General features: G+C 36.2%; 1 protein-coding gene across 1 annotated transcript in view; it reads left to right on the top strand.

Annotated features, from left to right (window-relative positions):
• The window catches only part of LOC136798546 (uncharacterized), a 44,646-nt gene that overhangs the window by 8,839 nt on the left and 18,292 nt on the right, over nucleotides 1–17,515 (top strand). The window contains exons 5-9 of the mRNA XM_067055168.1: nucleotides 2,296–2,358; nucleotides 2,908–3,060; nucleotides 3,280–3,339; nucleotides 10,344–10,550; nucleotides 11,075–11,212. Coding sequence (XP_066911269.1) covers nucleotides 2,296–2,358; nucleotides 2,908–3,060; nucleotides 3,280–3,339; nucleotides 10,344–10,550; nucleotides 11,075–11,212 — 621 coding nt within the window. The remainder of the gene's footprint in view (nucleotides 1–2,295; nucleotides 2,359–2,907; nucleotides 3,061–3,279; nucleotides 3,340–10,343; nucleotides 10,551–11,074; nucleotides 11,213–17,515) is intronic.

Raw genomic sequence — 17,515 nt, 5'->3', positions numbered from 1 at the left:
GTGGTTAGCGTCGATATTGTATAAAAGGGCTTTCGGGTCCGCCTTGTCTGACTCCCGAGGTAGTTTCAAAGATTATAGAACAACCTTTCATTGAACAGTTAGTCTTATCATACATATCTTCAATGATTTTGAACATTGTTAGGTTTCCAAAGTATCCTTGGACAATGGTGAATAGCCAATCTCTACGGATGTGGTCGAAAGCAGCGGACAAATCAACCATACCGATAAAAAGTTATCTTTGTTGTTTTCGCGCCCATTAATGAATTCTTTTCAGACTTCTTCAGAATTCTTTATAGATAGAACTGTTACATTTTCGACTGATCTTGAATAACATAATAGAAGAAATCAATTAGCCTCCGTCTCAGAACGTGGTCAGAAAATTTTGCGGATTATTTCACAGCGAAAATGCATCTAGTGAAATGTGAGTAATGTATCATGATTCAAGTCGACTGACATAATTATACACATAATACATGTTACAAGTTCTGCCTACGGATTCTCAAGCTCGGCTATAATAAATCTATTACATGTTAGTAGCAGACCCGACTGACCAATGTTATGTAGCAGGTTGAAACAGGAGTTTCTGCTGGAAAGATGCAGTTTGTTTTCAAGTTATATCTTCAAAATAAATCAAACTGTGTGGGTTTCTTTACTTCCAAACAACCTACCAATAGTTTTGGAACACTCCATAATAAAGGAAGATGGCTCTTCTTGTGGATTGGCTTTCTGATACCCCATATAAACACGATGTGACATGAAGAGACATGATTTGTTGGTTTTTGTTTGATTTGTTGACTCGTATATCTCATGACAAATGGGATAGCAAATGACTTTTCATGTATTGCTTGGCTCTACATATGATACCTCTAACTTTGAACACCTCCAGAATGTTGAAAAAAGCATTTTACGAGATAAGTTTCAATTATAATTTTCATGGAAATTTTTAATCGACAGATTTGGCTTGGTGTCAGTTTTGTTTGGTTGATGTTTGGTATCGTGCTCATTAAAAGCAATGAAATGCCACACAGTCACTCTACACATGATGCCTCCAGCCATGATTGGTATCAGAATGTTGGAAAAAAACATTTTACGAGAAATTGTTGATAGAAATTATATTGACTTATTTTTTCTTCACAATTTTGGTGATGTGGGTTTAGTTAGTTGATAATGTTTACACTGTGGGATGGTTTTCAAAAAACTGTTATATTGATTTTTGTTTGTTGGAATTGATTACCAAAAAAAAAGAGAACCTTTTTTTGATAAATACTTTATTTTTTTCATGAATCGAAAAAACCGTGTGGATAGTATGTCTTGTAGTAAACACTGCAGTGTCTGTTTTCAAATTTTGAAAGCTCTATACCTACTGAATTGAAGCTCTGACTTGCTCTGTTTTTAAAACTTTGAGCCATGTTTTTTTTCTTTGTTGTCGTAATGTAAATTTATGGTAAAGTTTTAGTTCATCAGTAGTACATTAGTATTTTTTCAGTAATCCTTTCTTGTAAATATAGTACAATATAATACATTTAACCAGACTCATTGCCCTCATTATATTCGAATTTGTATTTTTTAGGACTGATAAGTACATATTTATTTTAAACACCAAAACAAAGCAAACAACATGTCAGTTCTTTCTGGACAAATAGAAAATGTGTGCTTTGAGTTCTATTTTAATCAACCCTCTTAACTGCTGATCTTTCAACTATCATTTAGGAGTATAGAATGGGCTTCCACAGTACCATTTCCTCTAAGTATTTTGTGCAAATTTTCATCAAAGTAGACTCCTGACTGTCCTTGTCCCTTATGTTAAAGTTATTCTGATGGAGGAAATTGCTATTTTTGGTAGCTTTCGCATATCAATAAAGGAGCTTTGGTGTAAATGTTTTTTCTGATGAAATCATACTAATCTGAAACTATTAGGCCTTTATGAACTTTCTAGAACAATAATCTTGCTCCAATCTTGAGAAACACTGGAAAAATAGGTTATCATTCCCTGCCATAATTTCACAGATTTCCACTGTTTTCTGCTTGAAAACGCTGTGGTATAGCCGAAAACGAAAGTGAAACTGTGAAAACATCCGCAAATTCGGGCCCAGTCCTCTTCCGAGACGGAGGCTAATATACTTGAAGCTTATAGGTTGATGTTGTTTGCTTACTCATCTCTTGAAATTACAAGCTCTTTTATATTGCATTGACACTTATGTGGAGCAAGAATGGTTATCTTGGTTTACTCAGTTTGTAATTGAACACAATATAACGACAGACATCAAGTTCAACATAAATATTTTTTCTTTATAGGGGAAGAGGATAATGATTGGGGTACCTGGCAAAATTGGACCACTTCAGTTGACAAACAAGAGGGTAAGCTGCTAATGTTTATTTCCCTTCACTCACAATGTGCTATTCCAGAATTAGTCTGTACCCCCTATGTTGAGGTGACACTTGTTTCGGATTGTCTGGAAAATAAAACATCCAGGGGTCTGTCTTTTCGAGAGCAAAAATCCAGGGTGATCTGAAAAATTAAAAAAAATCTATTGGGGTCACCTTTTCCAAAAAAGACCTCCTCAACATAAGGAGTACAATTTTTTTCTGAAATAGCCGATTTTTTTTGTTTTATTTGATCAGCCTCTCCTTTATTGCGATATTGTGTTTTTAAAACTTTTTTTACTGATCCGATTTTGTCACATTCTATTCTATGTATATCTAAGGGATGTTATATACAAGCGTGGGGGAAGTATTTGGGTCAGTCCTAGAAGGTACCTTAAGCTTGTCTAACAGAGGCCCCATGGTCCAGGCTACGAGAGTAAATATCCCACAGGGTTTCTAACAGAGGCCCTATCCTCTAGTGAAATCAAAGACAAAAATGCAATAGAAAAGCACTGTCACAGTGTATATTTTTTTATTTTCTAGAAACTGTGCACTCTTCGAAAGATGCAATTATCTCTACTCAAATGAACGCGGCTTCAATCGTTTCCGTAACAACAACAACTTCAACGGCAAAAGCTACTTCAACATCAACTGATACTGTACAGGCAATCGGCGCTGCTGGAAAGACTCAAAGTTGTAATGGCAAATTTTATTCTTTATTTAACCTTTGTCTGTCCTAGCAACAACTGTGAAATTTTCTCTCATTGTTCAAAGTTCTTTAAGTATTATTATACAACATAATCGGATCTATGTCTATAGATAGAACTGTTACATTTTCGACTGATCTTGAATAACATAATAGAAGAAATCAATATACTTGAAGGTTATGTTACTTATAAATCTTTTTCTTTATAGGGGAGGATAATGATTGGGGTACCTGGAAAAATTGGACCACTTCAGTTGACAAACAAGAGGGTAAGCTGCTAATGTTTATTTCCCTTCACTCACAATGTGCTATTCCAGAATTAGTCTGTACCCCCTATGTTGAGGTGACACTTGTCCAGGATTGTCTGGAAAATAAAACATCCAGGGGTCTGTCTTTTCGAGAGCAAAAATCCAGGGTGGTCTGAAAAATTAAAAAAAATCTATTGGGGTCACCTTTTCCAAAAAAGACCTCCTCAACAATCCTCCTGCAATTTTTTTCTGAAATAGCCGATTTTTTTTTGTTTTATTTGATCAGCCTCTCCTTTATTGCGATATTGTGTTTTTAAAACTTTTTTTCACTGATCCGATTTTGTCACATTGTTAGGTAGGTTCGTTTAGTGGTAGTCGGTCTTTTCTGATTTTTTTGCGAAATGATGTAAAATGGTATATTCAAATTTTGCTCGACTTTGGAGAAAAAAAAGTTTTGGTCAAATTTGGGCTAAAACGTGCCTTAAAATAGGGTTTTTGGACTGTGCGAAATAGCTTCATTAGTTTTTCTGAAAATTTCGCACAAAGGCAGAGGGCGAGGTTCTCTAAAAAGTGGCTGGGGTGATATTCCCAGAAAATTCTTATTAGCCTTAAATGGGCTTTTCCAGAAAACAAATTACCCCCACTGTTGAGGATATTGATTTTTCAAAGTATCGAACCCCCTGGATATTCTACTTTATTAGTAAAGACCCCCTCTTTTATAAAGATGCTTGACTTGAAAAGACACTTTACGTATTAGTTATCGCATGACTTTGAGTGAAATACGATAAATATTTTTGCGAATTCCGAGATTTTTCCGTAATATTTTTCCGAGCCTTAAGGCAAGAAAAATCCGGAAGGAGTAAAATATTTCCGTACGATAACTTATTTATTGTCGACCCAAAAAAATTTGTTTGTTTTCGAGTTTCCAATGTTATTATTTTCATTCAAAACAATAGAATCAATAGAATTTTTAAATAAGAATTTTGTTCGGAAAGGAAAGTCAATCGGATGCTCTTGATTGATATTGTGTGTTGACGTGTGTAAAAAATGTTGCAAAACAAAAGAAAAAGTTGCAGAACAAAGAGGAGAACAAAAGAAAATATAAAAAATGTGATTGATTAATGTCAAAATATTAAAACATTCGATTCTCAAAAACATTCCACAAAATTTGTAAAAACAAATTATTCACAAACTGACTTCGTTGAGTCAAGACATATAAACAAAAACAAACATTCAAAGTTCTTGAGAAGATTCATAGTCTGAATATATGATGCGAATACGTTTTTTTGGACGTGGTGGTGAACATAGAACGTTGGATGGTGTATGTGACTGGTTATAAAAATTGACAGTGCATCCATGAAAATTAAAAGCTGAGGTGCGTGGGTACAAAACTTGTTGTTGTTGATCGAAAAAGCTGAACGTTGGGTTTTGGATTCTTTGGTTCGACGGAGATACTAACATTGGAATTCTTGGTACAATTTGATTACTACGAGAAGAGCAAGGAACGTTATCGACAGCGTGAGATATTTTTCTTTGTTCATCTTCATCACCACTGTCGTGGTGAGGATCACTGTTGGATTTCAACCTCTTGACAACAGTCTTTCGAGCAGAATGATTTGTTAGCTTTCTTTCGTTCGTCAAAGCTAGAGGAGAATTTTTTATCATTCTCTTCATGATGGTATCAATGGTGTTTTTACCCATTGGTTGATTTTTATACCAGATATCGGTTGTTGGTTTGTGGTTGATGGAAAGATATATTGGACCTGATTTTCGTAATGGTAGTGGACGTTTTGAAAGAAAGAGCTTGTATATCGTTACTGGACATCGAGACGAACCATTTACAAACATTTTTGGTTGTTTTGAGCGGTGAACTTCACGAAGACCATTCTGTCTTGTTTTTGAAAAACTTTCAGAAAAGGTAAGATATTCTTCTCCATTGTCATCTTTTCTCCATGTGAAGTCGGTCACTTGCATCATGTGGTGTTCTTGACAACCTCTCGACCCAAAATGCATAGTGAATTGCCACCAAATAGTGTTGATAAGCGAAGAACCATTTCTTGCTCCAAATTGCTCACATTCCCAGAGAATCTCATCCTCTCACTGTGTCAAACTCGAGAGCTAGCAAATTCTCTGTCCTTCATGATAGAATATCGAAAGCTCTTTTCTTTCAGATATCGATCAATCCCTGATTGGAGGTTTGCAAGAGACCCGAGCTCGTAATCTTTTCCATTTTGCTTTTTGACTTCAGCAAAGAACCTTTGCAAAAGCTGATCAAGTTCGACAGGATTCAGTCGTTCAATTTCTTTGGTTTGGTCTCGTACAACAGCCCAAGCGACGTATGTTCTCATCCACTGATCTGTAGCCCTGGTTGTATTTTTGTTTTTAGATTTTCCAATGAGTTCTTCAATATTTTCATTATTACATTGATCAAAACGATTCATTTTGTTGTCTTTTCTTCAAGAATTCCCCAAAAGCCGGAAAACAAATTTCGTCGTTTTATTTTTGTTTTGATTTTTTTTCCGAATCGAACGTTTTTGTTTTGGTTTTTGTTGCCCGCTTACCCAATCCCCCAAAATGAAACCTGGTCATTTTTCACATGTGAAATCAAAACGCTGATATTTTTTTGGGTCGACAATAATACTGGATATCCGCTTCCTTTTAGATATTTAACCCGCCCTGGATATCCACTTTTGAACAAAAATCGTTAACCCCCTGTATATCCGATATCCTCAACAGGGGGCACGGACTATTTCTGGAAAAGCCCAATACGCATCTTTGTTTTTTTGGGGTAATACTCAACGATGACGTCATAAAAAACTTCAATCAATATAACGTTTCACTGGATCATTGTTGAGATATGTTTTTATTCATCAGAATTTCGAGCTCTTTCCACTGGTATCTACATTTTCAAAAATTTCTCCAAATATTTAAAAGTTATTATGGCAACCCTCCATGTTAATTTTTTGGAAGCTGCCGGTACCAATACCGTTGCTATTCATCAAAGAACAATTTTGCAAACTTTGAGAACTTCTCATTGAACAATCTTTAAGCTATGCAATTTTGAAGAATGCCTGAACTACTAATGATGACGTCATTAACAAATTTTAAACACTCGTAACCTTTGATAGAAAAATGACTAAATCATGTTTCATACTAAAATTCATCAAATTATTGTGTTTTTTCGATTGGAACGAACGAATTTTTATTTTTCTGAAGAAGAACAAGATTCGCACAAATGCGACTAAATATTTCCCCCTTACACTTGCAGAAGGACTCATTGAGTTTAAAGCCCGAAGGGCTAAAGTTCAATCTCTAACCTTTCTCAGGCAAGAAAAAGTGAAGCCTTGAAAAATGCGCCGTACTTCAGTAACTTTCGAATTATTTATTATTTAAAGGTCTGATTGTAGCAGTTTAAGATTTTGAAAAAAATGAAAACTCGACCCCAGGCCCAAAAATCAAAATTTTCAAAAAAGAAATATGGTTTGTCTCTTAGCCAATCAGATTGCTTATATTTTTCAAGTTCAGGAAAGGAAAACAAATTGGAGTTATGGAGCCAAAAAAGGGGAACATTCGATATATGGAGGTTTTTTCATATGAGTTTATCAGGAGATTTTCATGCTGCCAACGAATTTGTTCGAGTTAAGGAGACGTTCGAGTAATAGAGGTTCGAGTTATGGAGACTCTACTGTATTTAAAAAAGTAAGCTCATCTCCAGGATAAGATGGTAAAAACTTCGGGCATTACGATACGCTTATGAAAAAGTGTAGGCTAAAAAAGTAGAAAAAAGGGCTCGGTACTGAAAGGGTTAACAGCATACACTCTTTTTTTATAAGAACAATCAGGCTTAGACTGAAACAATAGGTCTATTATTCTAGACAATAGAAAAAATAAGAACAAGCTTAGGCTTAACTCAAATTTCATGGTTCTTATAAAGAAAGAGCGTAACGAGGGTTTATAACAAGAAAATGTCAAAGTGAGGAACGTTGCATATTATTGTAGTCATGTGTTTTAAAAATTACACTGAATGTAAACCTCAGATTAAGCACAAAATGTATATTAATATATAAATATGTATATAATGTATATTAAAAAATGTATAACAAAAGAACAGTGAAGCTAAGTTTGTTAAAAATCAAGGAAACCAGCACAAATGGGATAGGCCAAATCAGCAGTTTTTATTGGAATCATAAAGGCAAAGGTCAAACAATTGCATTGTGACCGTTTTGTCATTTTTTGGCAATGACTTCTTTAAGAAGAGATGCTTTATTCTATCGACCTCTTTGTCAAGAATATATGTCAACCTGAAATATCGGACAATAGTTTTTCTTTGACTTCTTTTATTTGTCGAGAATGTAAATCAATCTGCTCAAGCAGACAAGGTTTATATTTTTGCCGTGTACGAAATATAGTGTAAATAATCAATCTGTTCAACAAGCAGACAATAGTTTTTCTATCGACTTCTTTGTCGAGAATGTAAATCAATCTGCTCAAGCAGACAAGGTTTATATTTTTTGCCGTGTACCTCTTTAGTGATCAAGCACTGTTGTTTACTCACACTGTTGGTGATCAATGCTTCCTTAATCACAAGCACATTGTATGGCACTTTTAGGAGGAAAAAAAAAAAAGAATATTGCATCCAAAAATTTCAAAAATCCTTAGGAAAAAGATCCCTGAAAGTCACTTTTAAAGCTGTCTGACACTGTCTGAAAAATAACCAGAGAGAAAGTTTCCAATTCCGTCGAGTTGACAACCAAAACAGTCCAGAACATGCACCACATGGTGAGTTAAATTTCCTCAATAAAAATCGCACATTGATTAATCCTGACTAAAGGTTTTACACTATAGACAAGAGTTCCGCCTCACTGCACAAATCGATCGGGAGAGGCGTGGGCGTTATTAAAGGGGCAATCCGCCACCACATAACACGGTTTGTTATTGTTTTTTCTAAAACTCGATTACTTTTAGGGTGCATAGGGGAATTTCCAGTTGAGGCGGAGTGATCGAGATAAGAATATCACGTGACTTTTGACGGGAAAAAAATCAAAACAAACTTACGTGGTGGAAGGCACAAAAAAATATCTTCCTTTCTCAGAAAAAAGCTATCATTTTGTTTCAGCTGAAGGTAACCTGATAACAGCTGTTCATAATTTTCATACGTGCACGGTAAACCTCTGAAGGCACTTGAAAATTATACATCTGAGGAAAATAGTCCTCCCGCGGAAAATTTCACAACAAGAATCTTGTTGTGCGCCAGAAAGTTAAAAACTGATACGGCGCCCTATTCATAAACACAATCACGCAACTTTGTTGTCATCCCCAGTTCTTATAGACGAACGCGGTCCTTACGATTTCGAGATTGCATTTTCGTCAGATCGTATATTTTCATCCAGTGGGTTCGACTGACAATTCCTGCATTAAAAGCCAAGATGCAATATGTTCATTAAATACACGCTCACAGTATCTCTAGTCAGAGAAAACAATCACACATTCAAAGTGTCTTTAGTCAGGAAAACAACCAAAACACATACCAAAACAATCACACAAGTTTCAAAAGTTTAGAAAATCCACAAAACCTCTGACCTCATGAATGTAAGAACCAAGAATTAAAGACTTTGTTTTGGGGTCACTCGGTAAACAAATCTCATATAACTTGTTCCAGAGACATTGTCCATATAAGAGTTTGTATTTCAAAGCAAAAATATTTCTCGTACTGCCCATTTTTCTCATCAATTCTTCAACTTGAACCAGTTTCACATCTCAATAGAATGTTAATACCATTTTGCCAATCATTTAATGTCCAAAGTTATGGGGATGTAGCGTTTTCTTCATGTCAAGCAAATGTCTCTGAAATCTTTAAGTTGGTTGGTTTGGTATTCGGAAGAGGTAATCCATGGATATCTTTGTAATCAATGATGAAAAACTCTTGAAATTACTGATGATTACAGTTGAAGTGTTAGCCTCACATTTCATGTAATTATTGGTCGCCAATTGGATGAAAATTATATGTTTTTTGTTTGTCAGAAAAGAGTTATAATTTTAAAAAGCCAAGAGTGAATTTTCGTCCATCTTGTATTTTGATCTGAATTATTCGTGTCTTGATTACTCAAAAACATGCGCGTAACATCAAGGTAAATCCGTGCGATTTTGTCTGAATAACTAAGGCAAATGAAAACAAAAACAAACTTCGCAATGTGGTGGCGGATTCCCGCCCCCTTTAAGGGCGCAAAAAGGGCGTAAGTAGCCAAGGATCGGAGAAATGCCTTTTTAACTAATATTTCCCCTTATAGCGGGGAAATATTCAAAAATGTATTGCTATGGAAACCGTTGTCTGTACACAGACCTGAGATCAAGCTTAATTTCAAATTTCATTGCCGTAGAGGGCGGTCTGTTTTCATTGTCTTTTCTTATTTGAGATTTTTCAAACCAACCGCTGTGATGGAGTGCTGGCGAAAGAGTTTAGGCGATGAGAGAACTGCTGTTATTTATAAATCATACTTCATCGCAGAGGTCTCCGTACGGGAATGTTTTTTATCAAACACACAATGTGCACAGAGTTTACTACGAAACGAATAACTTGAGATACAGAGTATGGGAAACCTAAACCCCCTTTTTTTTCGTTGCTAGGGAAGCTTTTCATCTTTGTCTCTTTCGACCAAAAGTTTCTAGATTTCATACAATATCAGTGTGCAGATATTAGTATTATAGTTTAGTATTATACTTTTTTTTGAGCGAAGCCACCCCACTATTAGTGGGTTCGAGACAAGATATTGACACAGAGTGAGTCTCTTAATCCTGACAATATTTATTCTGTGTATATCTAAGGAATACTATATACAAGCGTTGGGGAAGTATTTGGGTCAGTCCTAGAAGGTACCTTAAGCTTGTCTAACAGAGGCCCCATGGTCCAGGCTATGAGAGTAAATATCCCACAGGTTTTTCTAACAGAGGCCTTAGCCTCTAGTGAAATCAAAGACAAAAATGCAATAGAAAAGCACTGTCACAGTGTATATTTTTTTATTTTCTAGAAACTGTGCACTCTTCGAAAGATGCAATTATCTCTACTCAAATGAACGCGGCTTCAATCGTTTCCGTAACAACAACAACTTCAACGGCAAAAGCTACTCCAAAGGCAAAAGCTACTCCAAAGGCAAAAGCTACTCCAAAAGCAAAAGCTACTTCAACATCAACTGATACTGTACAGGCAATCGGCGCTGCTGGAAAGACTCAAAGTTGTAATGGCAATTTTTATTCTTTGACAATTTGTCTGTCCTAGCAACAAGTGTGAAATTTTCTCTCAGTGTTCAAAGTTCTTTAAGTATTAGTATATAACATAAAAGCAATCCTCGTGAAGCTCAATAAATACACGCTTTTTTTTATTAGAACCTAGTTTATAAGAACATATAGGCTGAAATTCGTCGAAAAATTAAGAACATCTTAAGAACATGCCCAGCCTCAGTTTGGAAAAAATGACAAAAAACTACAATTTTTTCCTCTTTTTAAGCAGTTTTAACCGAATTTAGGGGTGGATCTTCAAAAGTCGAGAGTCAAATATTGACCAAATTTTGCCAAATTTAAGTGCTCTTTATTTTTTATCATATTGTCGATTTAGAGTAGTCTGAAAAATTAAGAACGCATTTAAGAACATTTTAGGCTGAAAATTGCTAAAAAAAATAAGCACATCCAGGCTCAGCCAAATTTTAGGTGTTCTAATAAAAAAAACGTGTATTCTTACTTCTTACACTGTCTACCATTTCAGACGATCCATGGGAGCACGAAGATGCTGGGAAATTTTTGGCGATGTCTCGTTCTGAAAAGCGTAAAATATATGCTAAACAGCCTTATACTACGCTCGAAGAAATTATGATTTTTTCACCCACAAAGATTCGACATATTCGTAAGTTTTTTTAATTATTTGCTGTTATTTTATGATAGAGTGAGGTAAAACTTCTGGTGATTATTTCGTGATACCGGATACGTGTTTTCTATTATATGAAAGGTCATTGAAGTTTTGAAAAAAATAATCGCAAGTTTTATTTATTACCCCCAATGGTAGATACATTGATGCGTCGGTTGGGCTAAAGTGTACTTCTTTAACTATGCTGGTAAATTTTTGCTTGGATTTCCTTCAATGTCGAGTGGATTTGACTTCTAGACTTGTCACTCAAATCCAGTAAAAACAACATTGGCCCTGGTAAAAATGGGTTTTCAGAGCTTATTTTGAAAGTTTTCATGTATTTTTGAAAAGTCTACAACCTTTTGTCCAAGATTGCCCCCTGGCGATTTTATTTTTAAACTCTGTTAAAGAGTCAATAGTTTTGTATTCCAAAGATAGTCTATTCCAAGCTTGACCAGCTCGGAAATTAAAAGAATTCAAGCAAACTGTGTCCTTGGGGAGTGGAAGTTTAATTTGAGCGCCTCTCCTAAGTCGAGGACGTTTGTTGGAATCGTCGTTCTCATTTTCATTTTCAGCTTCATCGCTGGCACTTTAGATGAATTCAAATTGATTACGGCCTAATTTATTGCCCATATTATTGACGCTCTTGTATACCTCCACAAGCATAAAGTAGAGGTTTTGAGTATGAATTGACTCACATTTAACATTCTTCAAAAGTTCATCATAGTTAAGATTGAAAGAATGAAGCGTTGCCCTCAGGCCCCTACAATGAGTTTCTTTTAAAAGGTTATGAGTCTATTTGCTACAAAACATCCAGATAAGAGGACAGCATTTAAAAGCAGACAATATAAAACTGTTTACTAAAAAATCTGCTTGTTCTTTGGTTCAAATAGGATCTAAATCTAAGAATTGTTTTGGTCTTCTGGGCAGCTTTATTGCAGATTTCCTGCACGAGGATAAAAAGTAAGGCCGCTGTCGATAGATAATCCAAGTAGTTTCACGCTCTCAGAAGACTTTAATATAATATTCCCTATATTGATTACTATATTTGCATTCTTAGTACCTGGAAACAACACCTAAAACTTCTCTGGATTAGCAACAAGAGAGCCAACCCTGACCCTATGCTTTGTATTATTTAAATAACTTTGCATGAAGGCAAGAAGCTTCTGTAATCCATTCCATATGCATGAAATTTTAGCGATCAAAAGATCATGGGGTAAACAGTCAAAGGTTTTAGACAGATCCATCAGAATCGCTCCAATCTTTTTGGATTTAGACAAGGAGTTCTGCCATTTTCGTAACATGTATAGTAAAGCACTCTATGTGCTATACTCTTTACGAAAACCACACAGTCCATTCGAGAAAAAAGATTCTAGAAAGTCGTTTAGTTGATTTGATATGAGTTTTTCAAAACTTTACTTGGATATGGGAGGAGACAGGCCTGTAATTATCCTTTTTGGACCTACCTCCGGGTACCCCGGTGGAGTGAATGGTTTAAGTGATTTTCGTATTTGGGGAAATTCCTTTTTACCATTTTACATTATTCATCACACAAGCTTTATTTTTCCATTCTGAATTTTTGTACAAATTATTGTCACTTTTTTCTTATTTTCATCTGATGTTAATCGTTAGGCAGGTCCATTCAGCATGTTGCTTGTTATGTTTACTTTTTTTCTTATGGACTGGTATCATATCAGCCAACTTCAAGCTGTCAGAAAAATTCTGAGTTTGTAGAGAATGGTTAAAGCACGATGTCAAAGTTGGAGCACAAACAAATTTGGCTAACTTCATGATCTTAGTAGGAATGCTACCACTGACTGACTTAGACTTATTCAGATGATTGAGGGCTTTTAGCATATCTGAATTTGTTAGTGGAGAGAGCTCAATACTTGATCAGAATATTTAATCATGGTGGAGTTGATTAGAGAAGTTTTAACCTGCTTATTCATGACAGGGAGGTAATCAATGTAATCACTCTTGACTACCGTCCAGGAGGTCGGGGTTCCCACTTGGTGCTGTGATGTACCTTCGCCCGGGCCAACCAATGTCACGTGAGCGGAATTGGGTAGGCAAGATGCAGAAGACTGTCGGTAACTGTGCACCTAGCACATTCCATAATTGTGGATGAAGTGAGAGTGCGCTGGTGTTGTTCCCTAGGGGTTGACGCCGGAGTAACGCATTTGATACGAGAACTTTTGTGTCAGTGTCTCGCAAGCTTGCAGGCAGTATAAACTATAGTGAGAGACGGTTCTCCGAGACGACTCCTAGACCGCTTAATACAGAACCGGGCATCCTCTGTAAGGAAAAACCAATCATCTCATTCATGACAAACATGTTCATGGTTATAGCTTTGTTTCTAAAATTTCCGTTGTTTGATAAAGTAACCAGCTAAAATGTGGTTTTCACCAGTGCGATAAAGCTACACTCTCTATCGCACTATGCGATGAAATGTTTCGCAATCGCATTAGAGAATATGGTAATAGGGTGAACTTTGTTTTCACCAGTGCGATATCTCCCAAGATTTGAAAAAATTTCTCGGAAGGAATGGAGGAATACACTCTTCTCGAGATGCATAAATTTATTGAAGTCCTCATTTTCAAACAGATTTCATTGCTATAAAATTACATATTCACAATGATAATTGTGTTGTTTGCACCTCATAAATTTATGCATCTCGAGAAGAGTGTATTAGCTGCTTCCTTTTATACACAGTTTTGTGTATATTGCACTGTGCGATAAATATGAAAACTTTTTCATAACCATCGCACTGTGCGATACTTTAATCGTAGAAATTTTAGCGAGACTAATTTTAGCGTTTTAGCGAGTTTTCCCTATTTTCGCTAAAATAAATCTCGCTAAAAAACGCCAAATCGACAGATCGCTAAAATTTGTCCGCGCGAAATTTCTGACAGTCAGAAACAAAAATGCGGCGTGGATGACAGCTGCGGTAAAGAGAGTTCTTCTTGATAAATCTAAAATCTACGAACGTTACGTCAAAAATTGGAGGATACATGAAGATCTTGAACTCCTTTCCCAAAGTCAATCCAGATGTAGAAGGGTTGTCAGGGATGTAAAGAAAAATTATTATTCCCGTCTAGCTAAAAACCTTAATGATCCCAACATAGGATCAAAGAAATATTGGTCTAAATCAATTCTAAATCAATTTCTTCATAAGAGGAAGAAACCAAGAATTCCATCCACCTATTCGAGATATCAGCAACAATCTTGTTGCTCATGTCCCGAAGAAAGCAAATATATTTAATACATTTTTTGCCAATCAGTGTTCCTTGATAAACACTGATAGTGTGCTACCACAAGAAAACTTTAAAACTAACCATAGATTATCTTAAGGGAACTTATTTTGGCGAATTCGGCGAACTTAGACAAAATTCACCAAAATTAGTTTCCGCCAAAATTAAATATTTTGCTCACTCACAAAAATAATTTTTCGCCAAAATTATTTTTTTTGGTATTTTGCCTAAATAACTTCTTGAATTCACAAAAAAAGCTTTAAATAAGGCAAAATAGAACAGATTTATGCTGTCATTCGCCAAAATTAGTTCCCGCAAAATTAAAAAAAATTCATCAATCGTCAAAATAAGTTCTCGCCAAAATTAAAAATTTTCAGGATTTTTGCCGCTCGTCAAAATTAGTTCCCGCCAAAATAAGTTCCGTTAAGGTAGACAAAATTCCTCTAAATGAATCTAAAATATTAGCCTTGATCCGTGGGCTCTGTATAAACAAAGCTTATGGCTGGGATGACATATCCACCCAGATGATAATAATAATCAATTTTTTCTTGAGTCTTGTATTTTTCCTGATAAATGAAAGAAATCAAACGTTGTCCCAGTATACAAAATCAAGGAGGGCAAGAGCGTGGTTAGAAATTATAGACCTCTTGCCTATTCTTGGTAAAATTTATGAAACATGCATCTTTGACTCCGTCTACAGCCGGGTAGCTCAGTCGGTAGAGCATTCGCCTTACAATCTCAGGGTTGTGGGTTCGATCCCCGGTCACCGCCAACTCAGCGGATGAGTAGCTTAGATTGGGTAATCTGATCTAGGCGGTAAGTTACTGGGAGCTGAGAGTAGGTGTGGCGCTCCACCTCAGCATTCGATCTCCCAGGTCTAGCGCAAATAGAAAAGGGGATAGACTCCCTCACTCCCGGCTCCACCGACAGCCACCAGATGAATATACTTACTTACTTACTTACAGCTATTTCGAATAAAATCAACTCTTCACAAATTCCCAGTCAGATTTTCATAAAGGAGACTCTAGTGTATCTCAGCTGTTATCCATAACGCATGATATCCTCAAAAATTTTGATGTAAACCCACCCTTAGACAGTTTGGCACGAAGGCCTTCTTTTCAAGCTTAAGTCATATGGGGTTTCTGGCTCTCTCCTTCTTTTAATCTAAAATTTTCTATTTGGAAGGTCACAGAGGGTAGTTCTTGATGGTCAATCCTCTGAATGGACCCCAATTTCAGCAGGTGTCTCTCAGGGTTCCATTCTGGGACCCCTCTTTTTTCTGGTATATATTAACGATCTCCCCGAAGATATAATTTCCTTGATAAAAATATTTGCTGATGACTCTTCTTTGTTTTCCTTGATTCTTGATCAGATTCGCTGTTCTCAAGAACTGAACAGTGACTTACAGAAGATAAATGAGTCGGCTCATCAATGGAAGACGTCCTTCAACCCTGATCCTTCTAAACAGACCGTTGAAGTCTACTTTACAAGGAGGGTAAACCTAGATCCTCCAGTAGTTACATTCAACAATTTACCCATTGCGTTTCAAGATCATCAAAAACATCTTGGTCTTATACTTGATCAAAAGTTAGCCTTTGATTGTCATCTTGATGAAAAAAATTAAAAAAGCCAATCGAGGTATTGGTCTCATCGACCGGCTTCGCGAATTCCTCCCACGGGACTCACTTCTCACTATTTACAAGGCCCATGTAAGACCACATCTTGATTATGGAGATGTAGTATACGATCGTCCAGGTAATTCCACTTTCTCTGAAAAAATCGAATCAATTCAATACAATGCCTGTCTTGCGATAACAGGATGTTTCAGAAGAACATCTAGAGAAAAAATTTATCTTGAGCTAGGTCTTGAAAGTCTAGCGGACAGGCGACTTAGCCGCAGACTTATTCTCTTCTATAAGATAATTAATGGCTTTGCGCCAACTTATCTTTCTAATATCCTTCCTCCCCAGAGGGGGAGGGGGGAGGTTGATGAAGTTGAAGATGAAGATGAGGATGCTGGTGGAAGACGTAGGATTAGACCTCCTTTTGTGCCACCCTTTTGTCGAACAGAACAATATCGTGCTTCCTTTTTTCCTCTTTGTATCAGTGAGTGGAATAACCTGGACGAGAACATACGAAATCTTCCTTCAATCTCTCTTTTCAAAACCGCGATACTCAGATTCTTAAAACCCAATGCCAATTCGGTTTTCAGACTTGATAACAATAGAGGTGTGGTTCTACTTAACCGTTTAAGGGTCGACTTCAGTCATCTTCGGGAACATAAATTCAAACACAATTTTGCAGACACAGTTGATCCTTTTTGCAACTGTCGAAATAACTCTATCGAAACTACACAGCATTTTCTGATGCATTGCTCTGATTTCTCCGATGATAGACATGTAATGTTTGACAGCCTTCCTTCTTCAACTTGACATATGATATGCTTGCTACCATTAAACCCAAGAATACTCTCCAGAATACTTCTCTTTGGGGATTCGAATTTTAGTAACAACCTAAATCATGAAATAATAAGTATAACCGTAAAATTTATCCAAGATACCGGTCGATTCGAGGGTCCGTTGTTTTGACTGTTCACAATGCTCATTTAGTTTGTTTTTTGTTTAATTTTGCCTAAGTTTTCTATTGTTTTATTTCTCGTTTTTCTTTTTATAAGGTTCCTCTCTCCTGGCGGTATAATCTAGCGGTTTTTTTGCGGGAGGGCTGGAACCTTTAGTGTTTGTATTCTATGTTCGTGTCATTACTTATAAATAGAAAAAAAACAAAAAAAAAAGAAACAGATTCGATGTCCTACAGGACACAAATGAAACCAATTCACCTAACCAAACCTTCAACAAGTTTGTCATTACCTGTAAAGAGGAGCAGCACATAATAGCCAAGATTTATTATACACTGGATAAACGACTTATAAAACGATGGAGAGCGATCATTGTATTTCCATTGTTTCAGAAAACAATTGATGTTCTAGCTTTGTCCGCAAAGGACAACTGTTATGGCGGCTCGAATATGTCTAATTTAGTTTATCAGTCTTATT

The sequence above is a fragment of the Clytia hemisphaerica genome, unplaced genomic scaffold (assembly GCF_902728285.1).
Source record: "Clytia hemisphaerica strain Z4C2 unplaced genomic scaffold, Clytia hemisphaerica genome assembly, whole genome shotgun sequence".
Classification (NCBI taxonomy): Eukaryota; Metazoa; Cnidaria; class Hydrozoa; order Leptothecata; family Clytiidae; genus Clytia; species Clytia hemisphaerica.
This window is presented reverse-complemented; position numbering and strand designations above follow the sequence as displayed.